This window comes from Mesoplodon densirostris, chromosome 7 (assembly GCF_025265405.1).
Source record: "Mesoplodon densirostris isolate mMesDen1 chromosome 7, mMesDen1 primary haplotype, whole genome shotgun sequence".
Lineage (NCBI taxonomy): Eukaryota > Metazoa > Chordata > Mammalia > Artiodactyla > Ziphiidae > Mesoplodon > Mesoplodon densirostris.
Window position 1 is genome coordinate 95,446,965 of NC_082667.1, and position 27,483 is coordinate 95,474,447.

Sequence of the window (27,483 nt, forward strand, 5' to 3'; positions counted from 1 at the left end):
TGGTTTTGTGAGACCTAGTATGAGGATGAATTCCTCCTGAGAGAAATTGAGTTTGCTCCTGCTTTGTAATTTATTATTTTTAAAATAGATATGTAATGTTTCATGGTCTTGACATATAATTTATTCATCACTTCTCTACTAGCAGAGATCATGGGGTGGGGCATAAAAGTATTGTGTATTTCTTCTTCTTAGTATGGATTACATTTTGAGGTTTCTTTTTTCCCTCAGTTGAAGTGTTAGATAACTGTGAAACACTGATACAACCTAACAGATTCCTGTGACTAATGATGTAAGATACTATCTTAGCCTGAGAAGCATCATTCCCCAAACAACTGTACTAATTACCCATTCTGAAAATGTAAAGACCTGTCATATCTTTATATCAGACAGCATCAACCTCTCATAAGAGCTAAACTTACTGACTCTATGTATCAGAAACTTTTTGAAGTACCCATAAGTATCAAATCATTTAATCTTCACAACACTCTTAAAAAGTGTGTATTATTATCCCAATTTTACAGCTGAGTTGTAATGGGTAATTTGCTCTAGACACTACTGTGTTAGGCTTTCTGGAAGCAGAAGCTAGCACAGGGATTCAGGAACATAATGTCCTGAGAGTGTACTTACCACTCTTCAAAAAAGCCTGTAGCAAATGTGGGCAGGGGGAATGAGCTGAGTCTAAGCCTGACCCACAGGCGAAGGGCAGGGGATGGTAATGGTAGCAGCTGTGGTAGTGGTCTCAGAGTCACGTCAACCAAGGGTAATGGTCTAAACTGGGTCGCAGGTGTAAGCTGTTAGCAGCTCTGAACCATCTGGAGTTTAGGTGCAGAGGGACATAACAGGGATCTGGGTTGAGTACCAGCAGTGTCTGCTGCAGTCACATAGCTGGGAAGGGGAAAGTGGGGTTCAAAGCCAGATCATCTGGCTCCAGTTTTGCACTATTGCCGCTACAGGGCCTCCTGCAAACTCTGCTTTTGCTGCCTTCAAACACCTCAATACAGTCTACCAAGAAGCCTCTGACTTGCCAAGCCAAGCACTGCCTCCAGTTTCCTAGACAGATAAGAGCTTTTTGACTGGAGAAAATTTTGTGCCCATTTAATTCAGAGGTTTCAAGACCAATTCAACAAGAGCTGTCTTGTTTCCATTGCTCCCAATTCAGAAAGGCCTATTAAATGCACATTTTGCCCTTGCCCAGGGCCAGGACTAGGGTACACACACCTGAGAGGAGTGCCTCCTTAAATTTTGTGTCCTACGTGCCTCTCTTGTCTTGCCCCAGTGCCACTGAGAGAGGAGCTATGATCCTACACCCTCTCTTCAGACAACAAAGAGTCTACTTGACCATAAGTATCCTGGTACTTCCTTATGTTCCCTTCCTATACTTTATCCGCAGGGAAAATGGTAGAATGAGGGAGGTAGGCATCTTGATCACTTCAGTTTTTAAAGCTTCTGGGACTTAGGAATGTACTCACACTTACATATGTATGGAGTCAGCCATGGAAGGCTGGAAAGCTTTCAAAATGGGGAAACAATGCAACAACAGAGTCCTCCTATATTATCTCTCTTTGGATATCATCTCTCTCCTGCAACCTCTTCTGGTCTTCTTAGCCTGGTTCCTTTGCACTAAACAAGCTCCCCCAGGTCTGAGAGTGCTATTTCCTAGCTACCATAGGGAACTGCCCATCCCAACATTTTCACCCTCAGAGGGATAATGCATTCAGCTGGCTTGGCTCCTGTAATAATTGGTCAAGTCCTACGGCAGACACCTAGTGGTTTTCAGCCTTTGATCATGAATTGGCCTGCTTTATCTCTCCATGCACCAAACCCCAAATGCTCTGGGAGCTGTGAAGTGCTTTTTTACCTGTGACCTACTCCAGAGCTTGGCTGATGTTTGTCTGGGTCCACTACCACAGCTGCTATGGCTCTAAAACTCTGCTAGTAAGTAATATTTACTTCATGGGATCAAATGTAATAAGTATATATTATCATGTGTTTCTCTTCATTCAGCTACACAGTAATAGTAATTAAAATAAATTGTTGACTTTTAATTAGTTCTTATCTTCTCTACCAAATTTAAATATTTTGTTGTAGTTATATCCTACGTTCTCTTGGTATCTCAATTATCTTATTTCCATTTTTTTCCCACTTATTGCTCTTCTTTTCCAGCCTCAACTCAAAAATCCTAAACAAAATACTAGGAAATTAAATCCAGGAATATATAATAAGGATATTACACCATGATCAAGTGGAGTTTATCTCAGAAGTGTAAGACTTATGTAATACTTATAAATTAATGTATTTCTCCATATTAATGGAATAAAGGACAAAAATATATAGTCATATCTATAGATACAGCTTCCATTTTTCATTTTAAAAGACTCTTAGAAAACTAAGAATAGAAAAATACTTATCTATGAGAAATCTATGGTTAACATCACTTTTTCCCTAAGATCAGGAATAAGGCAAGGAGGTTGACTCTAATCAAGCCTATTCTCCATTGTACTAGAGGTCTCAACTTATACAATAAAGCAAGAAAAAAAATAAAAGGAATAAAAATAGGAAAGGAATAAATATGATTGTTTCTATAGATGACATTATAATTTACTGAAGAAAATATAGAAGAATCTAAGAAATGACTACAGTATGTGAAGTTAGCAAGGTAGATCCTGATACTAAAATCAATTTTATTTCCACATACTGACAACAAATAACTGAAGATGGAATTTTAAAATACTATTAACAATTAAAAATCTAAATTTAAAAAATAGTATTTAAAATAACATCAAAAATATGAAACACTTATATGATAAAAAACCTGCAGAAAGTAGGCATAGAGGGAACTTTCCTTAACATAATAAAGGCCATATATGACAAACCCACAGCCAACATTGTCCTCAATGGTGAAAAACTGAAACTATTTCCACTAAGATCAGGAACAAGACAAGGCTGCCCACTCTCACCACTCTTATTCAACCTAGTTTTGGAAGTTTTAGCCACAGCAATCAGAGAAGAAAAGGAAATAAAAGGAATCCAAATTGGAAAAGAAGAAGTAAAGCTGTCACTGTTTGCAGATGACATGATACTATACATAGAGAATCCTAAAGATGCTACCAGAAAACTACTAGAGCTAATCAATGAATTTGGTAAAGTAGCAGGATACAAAATTAATGCACAGAAATCTCTGGCATTCCTGTACACTAATGATGAAAAATCTGAAAATGAAATCAAGAAAACACTCCCATTTACCATCGCAACAAAAAGAATAAAATCTCTAGGAATAAACCTACCTAAGGAGACAAAAGACCTGTATGCAGAGAATTATAAGACACTGATGAAAGAAATTAAAGATGATACAAATAGATGGAGAGATATACCATGCTCCTGGATTGGAAGAATCAATGTTGTGAAAATGACTCTACTACCCAAAGCAATCTACAGAGTCAATGCAATCCCTATCAAACTACCACTGGCATTTTTCACAGAACTAGAACAAAAAATTTCAAAATTTGTTTGGAAAAACAAAAGACCCCGAATACCCAAAGCAATCTTGAGAACGAAAAACGGAGCTGGAGGAATCAGGCTCCCTGACTTCAGACTATACTACAAAGCTACAGTAATCAAGACAGTGTGGTACTGGCACAAAAACAGAAAGATAGATCAATGGAACAGGATAGAAAGCCCAGAGATAAACCCACGCCCATATGGTCAACTTATCTTTGATAAAGGAGGCAGGAATGTACAGTGGAGAAAGGAAGGCCTCTTCAATAAGTGGTGCTGGGAAAACTGGACAGCTACATGTAAAAGAACGAAATTAGAACACTACTTAACACCATACACAAAAATAAGCTCAAAATGGATTAAAGACCTAAATGCAAGACTGGACACTATAAAACTCTTAGAGGAAAACATAGGCAGAACACTCTATGACATAAATCACAGCAAGATCCTTTTTGACCCACCTCCTAGAGAAATGGGAATAAAAACAAAAATAAACAAATGGGACCTAATGAAACTTCAAAGCTTTTGCACAGCAAAGGAAACCATAAACAAGACCAAAAGACAACCCTCAGAATGGGAGAAAATATTTGCAAATGAAGCAACTGACAAAGGATTAATCTCCAAAATTTATAAGCAGCTCATGCAGCTCAATAACAAAAAAAACAAACAACCCAATCCAGAAATGGGCAGACTTAAATAGGCATTTCTCCAAAGAAGATATACAGACTGCCAACAAACACATGAAAGAATGCTCAACATCATTAATCATTAGAGAAATGCAAATCAAAACTACAATGAGATATCATCTCACACCAGTCAGAACGGCCATCATCAAGAAATCTAGAAACAATAAATGCTGGAGAGGGTGTGGAGAAAAGGGAACACTCTTGCACTGCTGGTGGGAATGTGAATTGGTACAGCCACTATGGAGAACAGTATGGAGGTTCCTTAAAAAACTAAAAATAGAACTACCATATGATCCAGCAATCCCACTACTAGGCATATACCCTGAGAAAACCATAATTCAAAAAGAGACATGTACCAAAATGTTCATTGCAGCTCTATTCACAATAGCCCGGAGCTGGAAACAACCTAAGTGTCCATCATCGGATGAATGGATAAAGAAGATGTGGCACATATATACAATGGAATATTACTCAGCCATAAAAAGAAACGAAACTGAGCTATTTGTAATGAGGTGGATAGGCCTAGAGTCTGTCATACAGAGTGAAGTAAGTCAGAAAGAGAAAGACAAATACCGTATGCTAACACATATATATGGAATTTTTTAAAAAAATGTCATGAAGAACCTAGGGGTGAAACGGGAATAAAGACACAGACCTACTTGAGAATGGACTTGAGGATCTGGGGAGGGGGAAGGGTAAGCTGTGACAAAGCGAAAGAGAGGCATGGACAAATATACACTACCAAACGTAAGGTCGATAGATAGTGGGAAGCAGCCGCAGAGCACAGGGAGATCAGCTTGGTGCTTTGTGACCGCCTGGAGGGGTGGGATGGGGAGGGTGAGAGGGAGGGAGATGCATGAGGGAAGGGATATGGGAACAGATGTATATGTATGACTGATTCACTTTGTTATAAAGCAGAAACTAATTTAAAAAAATATGACACTTAGGAATAAACAACAAAAGATGAGAAGGATCTTTGTACTGAAAACAAAACAAAACAAAAAATTAAAGATGACCAGATAGAGGGATATACCATGCTCATTGATTAGAAGACTCAATAACATTAAAATGTCACTAATTCTCAAACTGATCTATAGATTAAATATAATGCTAATCAAATTCCCAGGAACTTTAAAAAAGATATTCACAAAATAATTCTAAAAATTATACGAACATTTAAAGGGCTTAGAATACCCAAGACAATTTTGAAAAACAAAGTTAGAGGACTTATTCTATCTGATATCAATGCTTACTATAAAGATACAGTAATCAATACAGTATGTTATTAGCATAAGACAGATGGATTAATAGACCAGAATAGAGAGTCCAGAAAGAAACCTCCACATGTAAGTCCAATTGATTTTTGATAAAGACATTAAAGCAATTCAATGAGGAAGGGGGTCTTTTCAATAAATTGTGTTGGGACAATATTTAGAGGAAAAAAATGAAACTTGCCCTCAACTCACATCACATGCAAAAACTAACTCGATATAAATCATACTCCCAAGTGTAAAAGCTAGTATCACAAAGCTTCTAAAAGAAAACACAGAAGAAAATCTTTATGATCTTGGGGTAGGTAAAGATTTCTTAAATGGGATATAAAATGCACTATACATAAAAGAAAAACTGTTAAATTAGATTTCATCAGACTTAAAATAGTCTACTTATTAAAAAAAACCTGGTAAAAAATGGCAAAAGGCAAGCCACCAACTTGGAGAAAATATGCACAATGCACACATCAAAGGACTCATATTCAGAATATATAAAGAATTCCTTTAAATCAATAATAAAGTCAATTGATTCAATTTTAAAATGTACAGAAGATTTGAACAGGCATTTCACAAATGATGATGTCTAAATCATCAAAAACATATGAAAATATACTAAAAATCATTAATCACCAGGGAAATGAAAATTAAAAGTATAGTGAGATACCGCTACATACACAAAAGAAGAGGTCAAATTTAAAAGGTTGGCAATAGTAAGTCTTAGAAAGGATGTCCAGCAACTAGAATTCTTATATATTGCTTGTGGGAGTGTAAGATGGTGCAAACACTTTGTAAAAGTTTTTGGCAGTTTCTAATAAAAATAAATATACGCCTACCCAATGGCAATTACATGTCCAGATATTTATGCAACAGAAATGAATCCATAGATTCACAAAAAGACTTGAACTGAAATGTTCATAACTTCACTCTTCATAAGGAATCAAACCAGGAAATAACCCAAATGTTTATCAGCAGGACAATGGATAAACAAACTATAGTATATTCAGCCAGTGGAATAATATTTGGCAATAAAAAGAACAAATTACTGGTACACACTACAATGTGGATGAAACTAAAAATAAGTAAGTAAGCCACTATTTAAAAAGGGACAAACTTCATCACATTGAGAACAATTCTGTCTATATTAAATGATATTTCTTTGTAAATTTCTTCATCAGGACTTTTTCAAGGATGATCTAATTGTATTTTATTTGCAAGAAATGAAGTTGTCAACAGTCTAAGAAATTACCAGAATTTACAATGACTCTCATATTTACTTTGGAATTAGAATGGCATGTTCCCTTTGTTAGATTTCACTTTTACTTTCAGTTCTAGGTTCCTGGTTAGAAGCTTTATGTATTTCTTTAATTAAAAATGTAAAAACTTACAATAGCAGTAGGCTGGAACTGAAGTTGTTACATTAGTATTATGTGGAATTCCTTCCAGAGAAAGAATGTTTTTTATCATGATTACCCTCAAGGAAAAAATACTTTAAAGCTGATTATTTAACAATAGGATATTGAGAACACACCACTGTTAAGAATTATCAAAGTTCCAAACCAGGAATGGGATAGAAAACTCTCTCACACACTTCTCATACCTTGCTTGCACATTGCAAATAGAAAACTGGCAAACAAGAGATAGTAATAGCCATATGTCTGTCTACCTTGTCACTTTCCTCAAATATTTCCTTGCTTATTTCTGTCTCTAAAGAGTATTTGGAGAGAGAATATATTTAGGAAAGTTGGATGTTGGGAGGAAAAGGGGAGTTTTACATAAAATATTTGGGATAGTCAAAGGGTTACAGGGAAAAACTAAGGTATTAAAAATTTGGGTGAAGGTTTAGTCTAGAGAAGCAGCTAGACTGACTGCATTTTTGTCAGTCAGTCAACAAAGATTTATTGAGCACCTTCTGTTTGCAGGTTCCCCACTAGTGCTAGAATAATGCAGTTAATGAAATACATACAGTACTTGATCATATGCAACTCAGAATTACTACAGGAAACAACTACTTTTAAAAAATCAGGGACTTCCTGGTGGCACAGTGGTTAGAATCCACCTGCCAATGCAGGGGACACGGGTTCAATCCCTCGTCCGGGAAGATCCCACACGCTGTGGAGCAACTAAGCCGAGCGCCGCAACTACTGAAGCCTGCGCACCTAGAGCATGTGCTCCGCAACAAGAGAAGCCTCCACAATGAGAAGCCCGTGAACTGCAACGAAGAGTAGCCCTCCTCATGGCAACTAGAGAAAGCCCGGGAGCAGCAATGAAAACCCAACTCAGCGAAAAAAAAAAAAGAATCAATAATTAAAGTTGTGCAAAATTTTGCACAGGAGACATATTGATACACTTTAGGCCCTGACAGGTCTGATCCCAACTTTTATTACTAGTTTGAAGAATGTGGGAATCCTAGTTAGTTCAGGGTTTCTTAGGCCATGGTCTTTAAATTGGAATAAGTGATCCCTTGGGCAAACTTACCCAGTATTTACAAAAATGTAGCATTGGGTAAGTGGGAACTCAAATAGTTTTAAGGGAATTAACAACCTGATTCTCAATTTCTACAATGTAGTTTTTCCTAAAACTGATCTGAGTGAAAACAAGAGCTGTCACAGATGCCAGGCTTGTTCTGTCTTCTCACCAACCTTTTCACAATAGTTCTTTCTTCTTAAAAAAGACAGGCCCACCTCTCACCCATCTTGGGTTTTCAAATGGTATAGTATTGGCCATGGGTATAAAATATTCCTGGACAATTAGAAATAACTGGTGTTAATGTTGAGAAAATGAATAACTCTAATACCTAGGTATAGAGTTATCAGAGAAAATATAGGTCACCCAGTTAAATTTGAATTCTAGCTAATCAATGATTAATGTATTCAATGAATAATATATTGCATGGAACATACTTATACTAAAAAGTTATTTGTTGTTTATCTCAAATTTAAATTTAAGTAGGTATCCTGTATTTTAATTGCTAACTCTGGCTACCCTATCTGGGTAAAATTCCTGTGGTTTCTAAGTCACTGATTTCAACAAAATTGAGTTGTCTACTGATAACTAATTACATTTTAGGATTAAAGGTCACTAAAGAATTTTGGGGCTATAAAACAGATGTTAAAAAATTGTGGAAAAAATCGATATAATAAGATTTCTTCTGGGCCTGTCTACTTATTTATGTGAAAAAGATTTTTCAACACTTACAATCTTTAGAAACTAAAAAAATGGAAGAGAATCTATGTTGAACCCTATAATATTCTAGTAATAGGTAATATTCATGAACACACACTTGAACAAATTGTTCAAATTCAAGCTGCCCCACTGAGATTGCATTTGTAAAATAATTTTACTTTTTATCTTGAGTAATCATTAACATTTATATTTAGATTGTTTTGATCAACTGACTTTCAATATACGTACTGAAAGTAATATATAATAATGCAATCAAGGAGAAATTTTTCTTTAAGTTACAGCCTTATGATCACAGGAAAAAAGTTAAATTTCTATTTATACATATGTTTGTTTCAGAAATATGTGCCAGAGGGATCATAAAGATGTCCATTATAAACATATATTAAAATTCTATGGGAGAAGTAGAACGTTCAAGGACAAAAAGCATTGATATAATATTTCCGATGATTAAAGATGAGCTGATATATAATGATGGGGGGTATCAAATGGCTATGGTATTTGTAGTCCATTGAACACATTTAAAAGACTGCGGATCAATTTTATTCTAAAACATCTATGTCTACATTTTGTAGTTCCTTAGCAACTACAACAACTTTTTTGTTTTAATCTTAAGTTAAAAATATGCAGAGGAATATAGTTTTTCAAAATTATTTTGGTAGGTACATGATCATAAGTATATAAGGAGCACAAAATCTTTCCCACTATCTCAAGGGTGAGTTGAAAATGGCTTATAAGGTTTTGAACTAAGCAGGCTCAAAAGTGAATTGAAATCTCCACATAAATAAACTTAATCTTTTTGATATATTTCCAATTGGAACTCTAACTGCTGTGGGCAGCCAAATCCACCTAATCCAGAAGATATCCCAGCTCATCCTGACTGTACTGCATTCTTGTTTCCATAGGATGTTGAAGTACTGAGTAATTTATGGGTTCTGCCTTTAGTGCTTGATATCTTTGATTTACTGGAAGGCAGGAAAATCAGGTGAGCTCTCCCAAGCCACCTGTTACCCTGGCATGCACTGTCTTTAGATAATTGTGCTTAAATTTACTGCTTAGGCAGGAAATGTTGAGGAAAATATGGCAGTGCAGTTAGACTCTGACTTCAGGTTTCTATGAGACTGTCACGGTAATTTAGACATCTCCCCTGTGACACAAAAGGCTAAAAGGCGGAATTTGTTTTATAGCCAACTCCACCCTAGTTATAAAAACAAGCAACGAACCAAAAAAAAAAAAAAAAAAAAGATTTCAATATAGCAAACTAAGATGGTAATCTCAATCTTTTAAAACACTAAAAATAAACTGAAAAGGAGAATCTTGTGATTTTTTTTACAAACCCCTACATTTCCATTCATGCTTTACAATTATAACAGAATTAGAACAAAAAGTAAAAATTATCAGAAAGAGTTCACAAAGTTTCGCGGTTGTTTTTTTTTTTATTATGTGGGAGATGGACCTTTTCCAGTCAGGCTGACCAATGCTCATCTTCCCCCTCACAGATTATCAAGATTTCCTCTGACCCACGAACAAAGAAGCAAAGGTATTTCAGTAAATGCCACGCCGATACGCCCCGGTTAAGAAACAGTCACGCTTTTCGGGTCATGGAAATCCCCGAGTGGGTCTGCCAGGCCACTGATTAAGGGGAAGTGCGTGTGGTTATTACCGCTGGAGTTCCCCTAAGTCTTAAGAGGAAAGCACCAGCGAACAAGCAAACCGCTGGGAGGAGTGCGGGACAAATGGAGCGGGGTGGGGGTGGGGAAGGGGAGGAGCGGTGGGTGGGGGGGTGGGGAGACGTTTAAAAGGCAGCGTGAGACTCCAGCCCGCACCGAACAGCGGGCCGACGGCTGTCACCCGCCAAGAATCGGCCGGCACAACCCGACTGCCGCGCACCTGCCGGGGTCGGCAGGCCGGCCGGTAGAGCTGAGGTGAGTGAGCCAGAGTGCGCGTGCGCGCGACTGTTTGTGTCTGTGCGCGTGTCCGTGCGCGCGACCCCCAACGTCTCCGCACTGCGTCCCGCGCGGGCGGGGGTCACGTCTGCCGCTCGCCTAGGGGCGCACGGTAATCAGACGTGCTGCAGGACCCAGAGGTCGGCTCCAGGCCGGCTCTCGAGCCGACCAGGGACGTGAAGAGAGTGGGAGCCCGGGCGGCCCTTCCCGGCGCGGCCGCGCTGGTCCGGCCAGTCCTCGCCGCCGCCCAGACTTGCCCTCCAGCCCGTGGGGCCGCCGGGTCCGGCGCTGCCTCGCCGACACTCACTTTCCGTCCGCCTTCCTGCCGGGTGTGCAGTTCCTGTTTTCCTTTTGCAGTGAGTCAGTGGAATGGGGAAGCTTTGACAGTTGGTTTAACTCGATTGCCAAGAGATATCACCGGGCCTTAGACGGTGCCAGATGAGCTTCAGCACAGAGCCTAAAGCAGAGCTTGGGCATAGTAAGGACTCAGTAAAATCTTTTTTTTAATGGACAGATGGAGGAGTGTTCCCAAGTGGTGGCAGAAAGAGCAGATTTTTGGTGGTTTTCCTGGTGATTAGCATGGAAACCCTGTAGTGCTCTTAATCTAGTTAGTAAAGTGCTGGAGGTATTTAACCGATCCTAAACTAACAGTAATATTAACTTTGTTTGCCATTATTTGTTGCTAACATTAGGTGTTTCTAATACCCACTGTATTCAACGACTCCCTTAGAAGACTTTACATGTGTTTTCAGGTTTAATTCTCACAGTCCTAAGAAGCACTTGCCCAGGATCACACCCCTGGTATGCGGAGACTGAATGATATTGGAAACTCAAGATGTCTGACTCCAAAGCCTGGTATTAAACCATAACTGAGCAGACTTTGTAGTCATTAATGTAAAATTGATGTCCTTAATACCATGCAAGTGAGGGTGCTGCGGTCCTGGGGGGCTCAGTCAAGTTAGCGAAATTCACTTCTCAGCAAAAAGTCTTAGTGTCTACGTTATATGCCAGGCTGAATGGCTGGTGGGAGTGGGAGGGCTGGTACAGAGCTGAAACAGTTCTGCTGTGAAGGAGCTCACAGACTAAGGGGAGGCAGAGAGAAAAGGCACACTTAAACTCCAGTGTCTGAGACATGGATGTGCTAAGTGCCCAAGAGGATAGACACACCCAACATCGCTGGCATCAGGGAGGTTGCCCACTGGAAATGATAGAGTAAGAAGAGATGAGGTTGGGGACTTGAGCCAATCTGAGAAGGAGCCACAAGAAAGGAAAGAGGAATCCCAAGAGGGTGGTATCAGAAGCCAAGGGACTAGAACATTTCTTAGAGGAAGTGGACCCCAGTGTCAGGTGTGAAAAATTCCACTGGTTTGGGGAAAGAAAAGATTGGTGTTACCCATACTGAGAGTGGTTTTCTGCAGACACAGAAAACAAACATGGTTACCAAAGGGAAAGGTGGGGGATGGATAAATTAGGAGGATGGGATTGACATATACACACTACTATATATAAAATAGATAACCAACAAGGACCTACTGTACAGCATAAGAACTATACTCACTATTTTGCAATAACCTATAAGGAAAAAGAATCTGAAAAAGAATATGTATATATGTGTATATATATATATATATATACACACATATATATATATATCTAAAATTGAATCATTGTGCTGTACACCTGAAGGTAACACAACATTGTAAATCAACTATACTTTAAATAAATAAAAGAAAAATAGAGAGTGGTTTTAAGTGATGCTGGCTAAAGCCAGTTGTATTGGGAGACCTTCACCATAGACAGTTGTTCATTTCATTTGGCTGTGAAGCGAAGGTGAGATACAGGGTAGTTGCTAGAGTGAAAAGTAGAGTTGAAAGAGGGTTTTTTGGTTTTGTTTTCATTTGAAAGCTGAGACAGAATTAAGCATGCTTGTTATATTGAAGGAAAAGACCCAGTAGAGAGAGTTGAAGAAATGAGGAGGATGGGGTTAAGAGCAAGGTTTCTGAGGCCAGTGGGGGAGGATGGGATTCTTTTAAGTGAGGCAGTAAGTGGGTTGTGAGCAAAAAGGGCATGGATTTGAGAATGTGAAAGGATTACTACTCAATGATGTCTCTTTTCTTTGAGAATTCGAAGGCAAAACAATCTACTGAAAGTGAGATGGGGAGTTGTGGAGGAGAAATTTGAGGAAGGTATTGAAGGTTTAGAAGAGTTGCATAGGCCAGTGGGCTAGGCTTAAGAAGAATTGATGAGAGATAGTGGAGGGCCAGCCAAGGTGGAGTCTGACGTCATGCTGGTCTCTATCTACAAGGTTGTAGATCTTCCCCAGCAGCATTTAGAATTCGAGGTGTTGGAAATGGTTAAGACAGAGTTTGAATGGATCCAGGGTTGGCATCTTGGCATATTTTTGTATATTTATTGTATAACTGTTGCCTAAATGTCCACAGACATGCCTTGTTTCCACATCAAAGCTTCTTTAGGGTAAGATCTGTGTAAGGAGTTTGAAATCTCATCTGCATAGGGACCAGGCAGGTGATCTAAATGAACAAAACTAGGGGTGACTTTTTTAAACAAAAGCACACTTTGCTTACATATTTAACATGTAGGAATAGTCTTCCTTTCCACAAAGAAATATGTTACTCTAATTTTTCTTAAAAAATGTCCCTCTTTGTCTACCTTTCATTTTTGTTACTTTTGATAGACACAGGTATTAGAACAATTCCACTTTCTTCATAATTCTACTGTGAGGAAAACAGCAGTGCCACTCAGTGACAAAAAGCAACTGACAGTCTCCATATCAGAGTGCCAAAGGGGAGAGCGTGTGCCTTCCCTAAAGGGTGCAGCCGCTGCTCGGCACTAGCTGATTGTTGCCATGCAGGAATATATGCCCGGTGTAGCCAGGTCTTCTGATTTTTCAGGATAAGGTTGGGATCTAGAATGTCATGGGAAATCTCTTACTTTTTTTTTTTTTTTTTTTTTGCCCCTCCATGTGTGGCATGTGGGATCTTAGTTCACTGTCCAGGGATTGAACCCGCGCCCCCCGCAGTGGAAGCACGGAGTCTTAACCACTGGACCACCAGGGAAGTCCAGAAATCTCCTACTTTTATTTTATTTATTACTTTTTTTTTACAGAAATCCCTTTAAAAATTTATTTTATTTTATTTTATTTTTATTTATTTTTGGCTGCATTGGGTCTTTGTTGCTGCGTGCGGGCTTTCTCTAGTTGCAGTGAGCAGGGACTACTCTTTGTTGCAGTGCGTGGGCTTCTCGTTGCAGTGACTTCTCTTGTTGTGGAGCACGGGCTCTAGGCGCGTGGGCTTCAGTAGTTGTGGCACATGGGCTCAGTAGTTGTGGCTCGCGAGCTCTAGAGAGCAGGCTCAGTAGTTGTGGCGCACAGGCTTAGTTGCTCCACGGCATCTGGGACCTTCCTGGACCAGGGCTCAAACCTGTGTCCCCTGCATTGGCAGGCGGACTCTTAACCACTGAGCCACCAGGGAAGCCCAGAAATCTCCTACTTTTAAAAAATGTTGGTAATTAACTAAAACATTTAAATGTACTGTGGTATTTTTCCAAGAAAAATCTTACTTGGAAAACTGGTGAAATTCAAATAAGGCATATAGATTAATTAACAGCATTGTATCAGTGTTACTTTCCTGGTTTCTATGGTTATATGTGGATATGTAAGTGCAGGATATGTGGGAACTCTTATTTTTATAAGTTTTCTCTATGTATAAATTAATTGCAAAATAAAAGTTAAAAAAATTAGTGAAATGCTGGAGTCCAATTCTGTGCAAGCCAAACATAATACCTCTGTTGACCACCAGTTTGAGCCTTCTGGTTTTCATCTGGGATTTCTTGGCCTCTTTAGTACCTAATACAGCACCTTGTATGTCACAGACATTCAGTAAATACTAGTGCTCTGCTTTGGAAAAAATGTTTAAAAAGAGATCATGGTGTTACATCTATGAATTATTTGACTTTTAAAACTGTCTTTTTTTTTTTAACAGGTTTTACAAAAGAGACGAACTGTTCTACTTCTTCTAAGTTCATTCCAGTTTTTTCTATAAATCAAAACATCTCAAAATGGAGGCCTAAAACTCTTAAAAGGGACTTAGTCTAATCTCCGGGAGGTAGTTTTGTGCATGAATAAACAAAGTAGTTAACAGGAGTTTTTGGTATCCAAAGAATGTTAATTTTTAAAATATGATCTGGTTATAAGAGGTATAACTATAAAGTAATAATAAGTTTGATTCTGAATTTGATTTGTGGATATAAAGAAATGATTGTAGCTGGGACATATTGTTGAACTACTTTTTTCAAAGTTGGCCAGGAAGTTTCCCACTGGCTGCTGTGTAGAATAGAAAAAAGTACCTGTGTTTGGTAAAGATTTAAAAATGAGTGACAGTTATCTGGAACAAAGAGTTAATATTCAACCCTCTGCTAAATTAGAGAAACATGCATATAAAACCTTTGGTATGTTAAAAGATTTCTGCAATGACAAAGAAATGTCAAGAACAAAACTTTTTGATAGGTGCAACAAATTTAGAGCAAGTATGAAAGATAAATATGATGATTGGTAAAGAAATTAACCATTTATAAGACTGTTGATATTTTGAAAGTCAAAACTTTAGTTTGTTCAAATGGGCTGTTATTTCTGAGAATAATTAGAATGAGAATGATGACTGGATGGTTACATTTTGGTAAATGAACAAACTTATTCCAAAAGAAAATTCACACAGAGACAGTAGTAACACCAAGAATGAAAGGAATACTGAAGTTAGACATAATAATTTACCTCTGAGGGCAATTATCACTGGTACTTAGATATGTTTCTACTCCCACCTGGAAATAAAGCATTGAAGTCTGCAGTCAAAAGCCCCAACATATGTGGGACCCAGGAAGCATGCTTGCAAAATACTTCTAGAAAAAAAAACCATGTTGACTTGTTTATTGGTTATTACTGACATTATTGACACAGAACCTACTTACTAATAGCTACTTATAATTGAGAAATTCTGAACTTTGAGATCTCTGCTGTTCAAAAGAAGTGGATTGTGACAAAATAAATTTATTATTTTTTGTCATGATAAATTCTGGTTCAAGGTATGCTATCTGTGAAATAATTTCTGACCAAAGCCAGATTTTTTTATCCTTTTTTTTTTTTGATTATTTATCTTAGCTTGCAGACTCAGCACTCTGACTTTTGACTGTTTTTAAAAGTAAATCCATTATCAGGAGATTTGATGTTGGTTCTCAACAGCATGAAGCTGAGTCTAAAAGACCAAGTGAGCAAATATATTCATCTCTGATAATTTATTTGAAATGCAATGTTTAATTTGCTAAGATCTAGTGGTATTGCTATGACTAAGCAATCCGGTACCTGTCTATGGGAAGTAATTATTATTTAATAAATCTTGAAACCAGGTCTTGAGATGTATGAACCAATTCTGTTACTACTTAAGCTCTTTATTTGGAAGAAAATTTTGAATTGTTTTGTTCTCCCTAATAAAATTGTTGTAGGAAGAAAAATTAATTTGAGCAAGATTTTGGATAGACTGTATTTCATTGAATCTAAGATGTCATCATTTGTAAAGCACACCATTATTTTATGTACCTCTAAGAAATAAAAATGCTGTTAATTAAAATGTGACATGCCATTCATTAATTGTAAGATACCTCTCCATAGCAGAGATATTAAAACATGCATCTTAGAATCAGTGAAATATGATAGTCCATTCTTTTCCTCTTTTGAGGTAGGTCTTATGCTTTTTTTTTCTGGCTACAAAATTTCACAATTTAAGAAAAGCAAAATAAACATAGTTTGAATATTTTTGTGTGTATAGAACACTTACACAGCATAGCTTTCCGCCGAAACAAACTAGCTATGTGAGACATTTTATCTTCAGGCTGACTGGATGTCACTGAAGCGTACTAGTGGAGAGGGTGACCTACCTGTGGAGATATCTGACACTAAATGGCATCTTGATGACCTAAAGCACTCTACACTTTTATGAATGGTTTTAATTTTCATCGCAAGGTACTGTGTAGTATCATGTTTACATTGTATGCAAGAGTATACAAAGGTGCAGGTACATAACTGGCCCTTAAAATGTATCAATATAAGATTTAGAATCTTGCCATGCTATAACCCTAAATGCATAGAAGAAAAAAGAATGAAAGATTTCCTGTTCTAAGTGTTCAATCTAGTACTAAAATTAATAAAAATCAAAACCCATGCACAAAACTACCTCCCCAGAGAAAGGCTAGTCCCTTTTCCTCCCCATCCATTTCATTATGAACATAGTAGAAAATAGCGTATTCTTGTCAAATTTGATGAAAAGTGCCAACATATTTGAATTGAAGTATGACTTTTCATGTGAGCTGTACCGAATGTCTACCTATTCGGCTTTCCCCTCTGGTGTTCCTGTCTCAGAAAGGAGTCTTGCTCGTGCTGGTTTTTATTATACTGGTGTGAATGACAAGGTCAAATGCTTCTGTTGCGGCCTGATGCTGGATAACTGGAAACAAGGAGATAATCCTATTGAAAAGCATAAAAAGTTGTATCCTAGCTGTAGCTTTGTTCAGAATCTAAATTCAGTTAACATCTCGGGAGCCACTTCTCAGCCTACTTCTCCTTCTTCAGTAACAAATTCCACGTACTCATTACTTCCAAGTTTGGAAAACAGTGGCTATTTCAGTGGCTCTTATTCAAGCTTTCCATCAAATCTTTTAAACTCTGGACCAAATCAAGATTTTTCTGCCTTGAGGATAAGTCCCTACCGTTGTGCAATGAATACCGAAAAAGCCAGATTACTTACTTTCCAGATGTGGCCATTGACTTTTCTGTCACCAACAGATCTGGCAAAAGCAGGCTTTTACTACATAGGACCTGGAGATAGAGTGGCCTGCTTTGCCTGTGGTGGAAAATTGAGCAACTGGGAACCGAAGGATGATGCTATGTCAGAACACCTGAGACATTTCCCCAACTGCCCATTTTTAGGAAATCAGCTTCAAGGCACTTCAAGATACACTGTTTCTAATCTGAGCATGCAGACATATGCAGCCCGCTTTAAAACATTCTGTAACTGGCCTTCTAGTGTTCCAGTTCATCCTGAGCAGCTTGCAAGTGCAGGTTTTTATTATATGGGTAAGAAACTTAATCTGATAATAAAAAACAGATATTCACCATGTGTTATCTCATACATTTTAGTGGTCAAATTATATATATTCATAAGTTTTGGTCCAAAATTAATTTTAGGTCACAGTGATGATGTGAAATGCTTTTGCTGTGATGGTGGGCTGAGGTGTTGGGAATCTGGAGATGATCCATGGGTGGAACATGCCAAGTGGTTTCCAAGGTAATTGTTTTGAAATTTTTTTTGCAAATATGTGTGATTATTGTAAGAGGAGTTATATGTGTTTACCTTATAATCAACTGTTACTTTATTCTTTGTTTCAAAAATACATTTATGAATAAATTTAGGAGGTATTACTTAGAAAAATAATTACTTAAAAGGTTTCGATGGAAATTTAAGATAAAGCGGAAATAATTTAGGGTTTCTTTGTGTGTGTAATTATATATATATGTATATTAAAATAACATATGCTCATTATAAAACCAAAGTTACACATTGTAGGAAAGTAGGAAAGTACAGAGACAAAAAAAATTTAAATGTCCAGAAATCTCACCACCTAAAGATGACCACAGTCACTATTTTAGTGAACATCTCTCCGGAGACATCTCTTTATGCATATGTACATATATACGTAAATGTATACAATTTTACATGAATTAGATATATTTACTGTTTTGAAATGCTTTTCAGTCAACATGTTTTGAACATATTTCCATTTATTCAACACTCAATAATATTAACTGATTACCTATTATCAGGCACTATTGTAGATGCTTAATATACTCAGTTGAACAAAACCAAGACTCCTGGTCTCATATGCTAAACTTACAGCAGGAGAGGACAGACAATGAATAAAAACTTAATAAATAAGTTATATAGCATGTTGGAAGATAATAAGTGCTATGGATAAAAAGAAAAAAGGGAGCTTGGGTAAGAGAGATCAGAGGCACCAGGCTGGTTACAATATTAAGTAGGGTCATCAGAGTAAATCCAGACCCATCTCATCTGTTTTGATCACTACATAGCATTTTGTTGTCATGTCTTACACTTCTGATTATTCTATACTTGTTTACGCTCTCCCTTTTTTTTACTAAAATCAGGTAGCCTATAATTTTTCATGGTCAACACTTTTAGTATTTTTAGTGTTGATTACTAAACTTAGTATCCTAACATTTGCATTATATAATTTTTTATATGATACTATGTCTTCATTTATAGCAACTTTGCACTCCCCAAATATTTCAAATTTCAAAAATTATGAAGATTATAAAGAACACCTTACATAGACATTTTAAAAAAGTGCTGCTAGCTTTCTATTGTGGTAATTTTGTGAATATATAAAAAGAACAGTAAATTTGCTTTGGTAGTGTCATGAATTCATTTTGTACTTAAATTTGACCATGGATATACATTATCTAGAAACTACCAAACTTGTGAATGTCTGACTTCTTAGAAAATGTGTTCAGCTTCCTCATTCTTTCTATGTATATTTTTAGCTTTTAAACATACAAAGCTTATGTATGAACAATATCATTTATTAGGGAACTTTCTACCTGTCTCCTTGGCTCATGAATGTTCAGAATGTTTTTAGGAATCTTAGAATAGTTGAAGAGAGCAGCAAGGACCTCGGAGTGGAGACAGCCTTACTTATCTCAGTAGACTGAGAGCCTCACAACCCTTATCCACATCAGCCTTGGCCAAGTACCAGTTACAGCCTTCCTCTTGCTTACATCATCTTACCTTTGAGTGCAGTATCTCTTATCACTTCCTATATGCCAAATGAATAGTCAAGTGGTTATAATTATGTTTATGTTCACTTGAAATATTTAACAGTCTACAAATGACCAGATTAAAATAACCCCCCAGATTTAATTTCACTTACATTTTAGGTGTGAGTACTTGATACGAATTAAAGGACAAGAGTTCATCAGTCGAGTTCAAGCCAGTTACCCTCATCTACTTGAACAGGTAGGGACAGTTTTTTGGTTTTTTAAATCATTCATTAAATTCATTTTCTGATAAATTATTTTCTGATAATTACAGAGAGTAGTATTTTAGTGAAAAGACAAGTCAATTTAAAAATACATTTTCTTTTTTCAACACCCAGCATGATCTTAGAGAGTGCTATTCTTTGGATAACAGCAGATCCAGAATTAGAAACCTTCTGAAAAATAATATTTAAGTTATGTTTCTGAGTATTTCTCCAAGAAAGTTGCAATAAATTAAATTATCTGAGGAAAAACATTGACTGGATAGTAGCAATTAATAGTTTTACTATATAGATTTTTCTTAAAAGGATTTGAGGAAGATAACTGTATTGCTCTTTCTAATCTTCCCAGAAAAGCAAGTAAGAACTTAGAGAATAGTTTGAGAGTCAAACACTTCCTAGCCACAGTCAATGGAAATAAAGGGTCCAGCTTATCCCAAAGGAGCACCCAGAAAATGGAAGATCTTTGGGGTGATAGGCAAACAGTGATTGTCTTACAGTCACTGAAAAGGTATAGCCCTTTTCCTGCCTTAATGAAAATGGATTTTATTTGTTAATACACACATACACATGCACACACGAAGAAACTCTATTAGTTTATGGCCTACAGAATTGCTGTTGAATGTAAATGAAATTCTGCTTTTGACATAAAAAATTATGTTGCCAGTAAACATGTCAGTTTGCAATAAATTGAATAAATTAGGTCTCTTGATTAATTTTTATTGCAATGAACAAGATAAGATTTACATTTTAATTTATATACATTTTTTTGTAGCTGTTATCTACTTCAGACAATCCAGAAGATGAAAATGCAGAGTCACCAAGTATGTATACTAATAATAATTACTGCATTTAAATGTTAGAACCATTTGATACTGTTAAGATTGAAAGTTGATAATTATAATAATGTACATTTATATTATGATTTATAATTTACAGTGAATTTTCAAATACATTATTGGTATTTTTCAAATTTTAGTGCATATCATAATTGCCTGAGGAACTCTAAAAAATATTATAGATTTCTAGTCTCCACTTTAACCCTACTGAATTGAATCATAGTATCTGAAGGTGGGGCTTGAGCATCTATAGTTTTAACAAGCTTCAGACATCCAGCCTAACCCTTGTTCTCAGACGAGTGTGGGAACGGATGCACTATGACATTAGATTGCATACATATTCTTTCTATGAAACGGAGAGAGTAGAAAATAATATTCTCATTTTTCAGTAGGTACTCAGAGGCTCAGAGAGGTTAAGTGACTTGTCCACCACCTTAAACTTGAAAGGTGATAGAGCCAATATTTGAACAAGCTCTTCTCCCTTATCTAGTGTTAAATTCAGTTCAACAAATATTTGTTGTGCTTCTGCTATTCTGGGGAAAGAATAGAAAATAGGATAAACATAACACCTGCTATCATGAGCTAGTGGTTTAAGGAATACAGGCAAATATACAGATAGGAGAACAGTATGGAAAGTAAAGTGTGCTCTGAGAGCACATGCGGGACAATTAGCCCAGACTTGGAAGATCAGAAAAGCTTATCAGAGGAAGTATTTGTCTTAGCACAGAATCAAAGGGAAGAATAGTAGTTAACCAAATAACAACGGGAGGAAAAGAATATTCTTGGCAGAGAGAACAGCACATGAAAGACTTAAGTGACAAAAGAGAACAGGCACACTTGAAGAACTGAACAAAATCCTGTACAGCTAGAAGTAGGATTTGCGAACAGGTAAATGAATGAAGCAGGCTAGCTTAAGAGTGGTCAGCCCTGTAGGCAGAATTTGACCCAAGAGCCATCAGTTTGTGGCTTCTGGGATAGAAGGCGAATGAGTAAGTGGCAAGAGATGAGGCTGAAGGGGTAAACAGGGTCCAGATTGCATAAGATGTAAGGCACAGTTGAATGTTATCCTAAAAGCAAAGGAATCGTTGTTGGAATTTAAGAAGGAATGTGACACATTCAGATTTGTGTTTTTAAAAAGTCATTTTGGTTACAGTGTTGAGAATGAATTAGACAGGAGCAATAGTTTAGGAGGCCTTTGCAGTAATAGATATGAGTGATTACAATTGGCCTCTTTCAAAATTATGTTAAACATATTTGATTTAGAAAGCTCATTTGCTCATTCAACATGGGGAAAAAGGAATCTCAGTGCTGGTGGGGATGATCCCAACATTCTGTTTCTTTCTCCCACTCATATTTATGCCAGATAATGCATATTTTGAATCTGAATACAATATTCCATATTCCTATTTTAGTGACTGAACATGTATATCATTATTTTAAATTTAAGAAAGGTAATACAAAATAGTACCTACACATTTTCTGGGCCTTATGTTTTTGATATTGTAATAACTCGCAATTTAGAAAATACACAGACTATCCCAATATGCGTTAACTTCTTTATTCCGTATAGTTATTCATTTTGGACCTGGAGAAAACCATTCAGAAGATGCAGTCATGATGAATACGCCTGTTGTTAAAGCTGCTTTGGAAATGGGCTTTAGTAGAAGGCTGGTAAAGCAGACAGTTCAGAGTAAAATCCTAGCAACTGGAGAGAATTACAAAACTGTCAGTGATCTTGTATTAGATTTACTTAATGCAGAAGATGAAATAAGGGAAGAGGAGAAAGAAAGAGCAACTGAGGAAAAAGAATCAGGTACACATATTTACTTACAGTCTCCATTTCCATAAGGATGTCGCTGTACCTAAGTTATTGAAAATATTGTCAGTCCAATTGGATTTTAAGTTCAATATTCTGCATTTGAATTCTGAAAACTTCCTTCACATTAAAATATATTTGCATTCCTTATTAGTAAATTGAAAATATAAGTACATATATTGAGTGAAAGCATTGTTTCCTGCTTTTTCTTAATTTCTATTTTTATTCTGGGTAATTGACTGTGTATGTAATTATTCATGGCACATTTTTGATCCCAGACTAGTTGCTCACTCCTCTTTGCTATAAATTGGGGCGGGATCAGGGACAATTATTAATTTTAATATTAGCGTAACAGTGTGTCTCAGCCTGTGACTATAAATTAATGTAAAATTATGATTAAGTTTCCTATTTGACCACACAAGAACTGAATTCCCCTTTGGAGTGTCCCTGTGTTATTTAGGGGAGCTCTAAGACACTGTTTCACATTCTCCCAAGACAAGTTATCCATGCCCTTCCATGCTAGCCTTGTCTGCTCCCTGTTGCCTCTACTGTGTTGAGGCTTATCCCCTCCTCTGGATGAGCATGTTCATTCTCATCTGGTTGCTCCACTGCCATCATCACTCTGGCCTAGACAAAGAGAAATGTTGGTCTCTCCTTTGCCACTCCTTCTGAAGCATGGACCAGATCCAAGAGTCCTTTCAACACAGCTGAAAACAGATTACAACTTTTAACAAGCTCTTACTGGAGATTTAGGGATAACAGAAGGGCATTACATCACAGATGGCAGTTGACAGCTATAACTGTATGTGGCCTCTCTTGGTGCCCCTAAGCCCGTCCTCATGAATCTCTTTGCCTAGCTCCTGATTCATCTCTGTGTAGCTCTGACCAGTTTTAACAAATGACTAGGAAAGTCCCAAGCAAAGCTCAGGCCCCCAAATATCCACAAAGCCCAGAATGAGAAAGCTTTGCCCCATATCCTTGTCCAAGGCCATCTGGGACCTCTTTCTTCCCAGGATGGTTGACAGTGAGATTGTCCACTCCATTCCCGGAAAAATCTACCCCTTGCCAACCCAGACAAACATATCAGATCCCAGTAATACAGCATCCTCTATTTACCAAAGTGTGAATTATTCAGTTCTACATGTCACCAATACAGCAGCAACATAGCCCAAGTTCATCTTTGCCCAGCCAAATTCTCCTTTTCATTGTGAAGTGAAGATAGGGCTGCATGTCCTTCCTGTAGTCCTCTCAGTCTTACCCCACTGGTCATCAGTGAACAACTGCTCAAAGAAGAGAACACCCATTTCCACAATTGTTTATAGACCCTATGAAGTCTAAAGCCATCCAGCTATAAAATACTTATCTTTCTTCCAAAAAAAAATCAACAGTTTCCAGAGTTGACTCCAAGTCAACAGTATATACAATAACTTGCATTGTCAAAAATATCTGTTAGCTTCTCAGCTCACTGTTATATCCATACTACCTAGCACAGTATCTGTATATAGTCTGTGCTCAAGAAATATTTTTTGAATGACAATGAAAATACTTACATTTACATTACTGATTACTTTATAGTTTCCCAGAAGAGTAGGTGAGTGATTTCTTGACAGATGTGTAAATAAAGAGGCAACTTAGGATTTTTTTTCCAGGATAAAAGAATAATATGCTTCAAAGGTTTATTCAAGTCTTCACCTCTTATAAACCAGAATACAGTCTATGACTTTGAAGTGAGACTATTTTCTGCAGCTACTAGCAATCCAATTTTAGAAGTCTTAAGAATTTCAGAGAACTTCTTACATTAGTTTAAGTAAAATGTAATTAGAAAAATTAAAAATTAAAAAATTAATATACTTTAACATCAAGTATAAATTATATTTAAATTTTCTAAAATATCACTACTTCTTAACCATAGATTACTTAACAATATGTTAAGTTCTAATTCTTCCATCCCTCTGGCTGTTATTTCTTTGTTCCTACTGCTGTTTAAATTGATGAGGCCTGATGGTTCATTTGTTCACCAGGTATTTGTGGAACATTGACTTTGTGCCAGACACTGTTCTAGGTCTTGATCCTTTTCTCATTTATTCTCAGAGCTTCAATTCTCTTCAATATGTATATCTCGAGCCTGGACTTTCTGACTAAGCACTGTTTTTTATTCCTTATTAAACAGTTCTATTTATATGTCCTATTATTTGACAAAGTCAGAGTTTCTAAAATCTAACGATCATCTCCCCTCAAATAATTCTTCTTTAGACAGCCCAACTTCTCTTTTTATTTTATAGAAAAGCTTTATGGATCATGGTAAAACTATATGATAGTTAATTAATAAACTTGGAATCATAAGTCATATTCCAAAGAGATAATAAAATTGCAGAGTTTCAAATATAAAATATTTTACCACTAGATACAAAATCTAGATCTGGAAGAAGAATACAGAGATCCTATAGGACAGGAAGGTATTGACAAGTAGGATTTATTTTTCAAAATGCTGTTAGTGCCTTTCCCCCCTTACTATAAAACATTGAGGTAATAGCAATATCATGTCTAATTTTGGGAAATAATAATTAATTAATAATTGCATCTTAAAATGGAATTTTAAAGAAGTTTTATGGGTGACTGATAATTTGAGAAAAAAATGTTCTATCATTTTAATTCCCTTGATTTTGCCTTTCCCCACTTTGACTAGATTGGATTAAAATTTCAATTTTATTTGGTTCTAAGTTTTATTTGGTTAAAGCATTGGCAGTATTGCAGAATGGTAGAGAGCACAGATTATGAAACCAAATTGCCTCAGTTTGACTTTTGCTAGTTGTGTGTCCGTTAGCAATTTACTTGCCTCACTGTACCTCTATTTTCTTACCTGCTAAATAAGGGTACTAGTACCTACCTCAAAGGGCTGTTGTGAAGATGAAATGAGTTAATACATGGAAAGTGCCTACCACAGTGCTCAGTGTTAGTTCTTATTATAAGTAGAGTTACTATCAAGCACAGGGCATCAGGTACCCCCAAAGCTAGCAATCAACTTCAGTGCCAACTGATTATGAATTATGGTTGTTTTCATTCAGTTATATGTGTATATGTGGAAGGAAGTTTGTGGGCAGTTTGAACGTGATTGTGTTTGTGTTCTTTTCTATAAAGATGACCTATCATTAATCCGGAAGAATAGAATGGCACTTTTTCAACATTTGACTTGTGCGCTTCCAATCCTGGATAGTCTACTAACTGCCAGAGTGATTAGCGAGCAAGAAAGTGATGTTATTAAACAAAAAACACAGACATCCTTACAAGCAAGAGAACTGATTGATACTATCTTAGTAAAAGGAAATTTTGCAGCCACCATATTCAAAAACTCTCTACAAGAAATTGACCCCATGTTATACCAGCATTTATTTGGTGAGTGCTGGAAAATTACTTTTGGAACTTCCTAGGTCAATTGAAAATATGCTTTTATTAACGATTTGTGATTATTGAAAATAATTCAACCTAATTTATAAACTATTAATTGTACAAAAAGATTGAAGGCTTTCATTGACTTGACATTATGAAAATTATCTATAGTATTTGGCCAGAGTCTAAACTGTTAGTTTAAAAATATATATTCTGTGACTAAATATTGTTAACCTTATTTGTCATGGTAATGCTTTTGCTTTTTCTCCCTTAGTGCAACAAGACATAAAATACATTCCCACAGAAAATGTTTCAGGTAAAATAGTATTAATAATTTAAATCAGTAGAAAACATTGTTTTTTATTTTCTTGGCTTTTCATTGGAGGAGAAGCAGCAAGTTGCCTTTTATTAAAATTTTTTTCTCTTCTTAGATTTACCAATGGAAGAACAATTGAGGAGACTACAAGAAGAAAGAACTTGTAAAGTGTGTATGGACAAAGAAGTGTCCATAGTGTTTATTCCTTGCGGTCATCTAGTGGTTTGCAAAGATTGTGCCCCTTCTCTAAGAAAATGCCCTATTTGTAGAGGTACAATCAAGGGTACAGTTCGTACATTTCTTTCATGAAGAAGATCTAAAACTTTGTCTAAACTTTAGAATTAGTGGATTACATATATTGTAATTTTAACTTTGATACTGATTTGGTTTCTTTAAGATATCTTATTTATTTACAACAATTTTGTTTTATATAAATATTTATCTAAAACATGAACATACATATTTTATGTAGCATGGGAATGATAGGCTTTTGTTTTTGTGAACAAAAAACAGGGCTAGCACTATAAGCACAATACTAAATGAAAATTTCAGCACTATTGAAAATGTAAGTGAAGTAAAATTTAAGATTTTGAACTGAACTTTCAGAATTTTAAATATTTTGGAGCTGTATTAAGGATCAGGAACATGGATTCTCTTCCTTTTTCCATCAATGTCCTATACATAGAAGGTCTTGATGTTTGTTGAATGACTTTTTCAGGACATGATGTTTTTGTAAAGAATTCTGTGAGGAACATTTTAATAAAGCATTCAAAATTACTCTTGTTCTTAATACCTTCATTTCTATGATAATCGGATAGTTTACTGACTCCCAGCCTCCTTCCATACCTCCCTAAGACCTCTTGAATATTGAACTACAGTTTAGATCCCTTTCTGTAAGATGCTTCTTAATTTATACTTGTAGAGCACAGGGGTCAACCACACCTGGCTTTAATCTATGGGATTTTATAGGATGTCTGAGTCAAAATCAAATAATCTTCCCAGTAAATTTCTTTATTCATTTGTCTGTTGATTCATTCAAGGAAGTCTCATGCCTGCCCTACCCATTGGGAAAAGCCCCTAGTTTTATTCTAACCACTTTGGTATTAATTCTGGGACTTGAAAATACACTGGTTAGCAGTGTTTGGAACAAACAGCTTGTTCTCATAAATCAATTTGTTCTGTACTGCCAGTGCAGAAAAATTTCCTCCTTTGCATTACTTTTTGGTACTCAACATGTTCAATTCATAATTCTATATCCTTTGCTTCCTGTAGAGTTTTTAGGGCTTTAAAACCAGAAGTGACACTATAGTTGGGAATAGTCTGGAGAGACAAGTAAAGGCCAATCATCTAAACCAGTTCTAGATGTCTGCTGGAGTTCTACAGAAAGATTAGGAACCAAGCAAGAGGGGGAGATTCCATCTCTTCATTCT

The 27,483-nt window shown here is 36.5% G+C and overlaps 1 protein-coding gene across 7 annotated transcripts; it reads left to right on the top strand.

Annotated features, from left to right (window-relative positions):
* The first annotated feature begins 10,444 nt into the window (after positions 1-10,444).
* BIRC3 (baculoviral IAP repeat containing 3) lies at positions 10,445-26,830 on the top strand. Of its 7 annotated transcripts, none has more exons than XM_060104687.1 (10): positions 10,445-10,557; positions 11,331-11,433; positions 14,580-17,719; positions 17,831-17,930; positions 19,598-19,676; positions 20,471-20,519; positions 22,105-22,347; positions 25,489-25,743; positions 26,012-26,053; positions 26,169-26,830. In XM_060104687.1, the coding sequence occupies exons 3-10, from the start codon at positions 16,867-16,869 to the stop codon at positions 26,360-26,362; spliced, it is 1,815 nt and encodes a 604-aa protein (XP_059960670.1). In that variant the 5' UTR covers positions 10,445-10,557; positions 11,331-11,433; positions 14,580-16,866; the 3' UTR covers positions 26,363-26,830. The 7 variants fall into 7 exon arrangements, with proteins under 7 accessions (XP_059960670.1, XP_059960673.1, XP_059960669.1 ...); XM_060104690.1 differs by having other exon boundaries at positions 11,331-11,379; XM_060104688.1 differs by lacking the exon at positions 10,445-10,557 and adding an exon at positions 10,634-10,934.
* Positions 26,831-27,483: the final 653 nt, after the last annotated feature.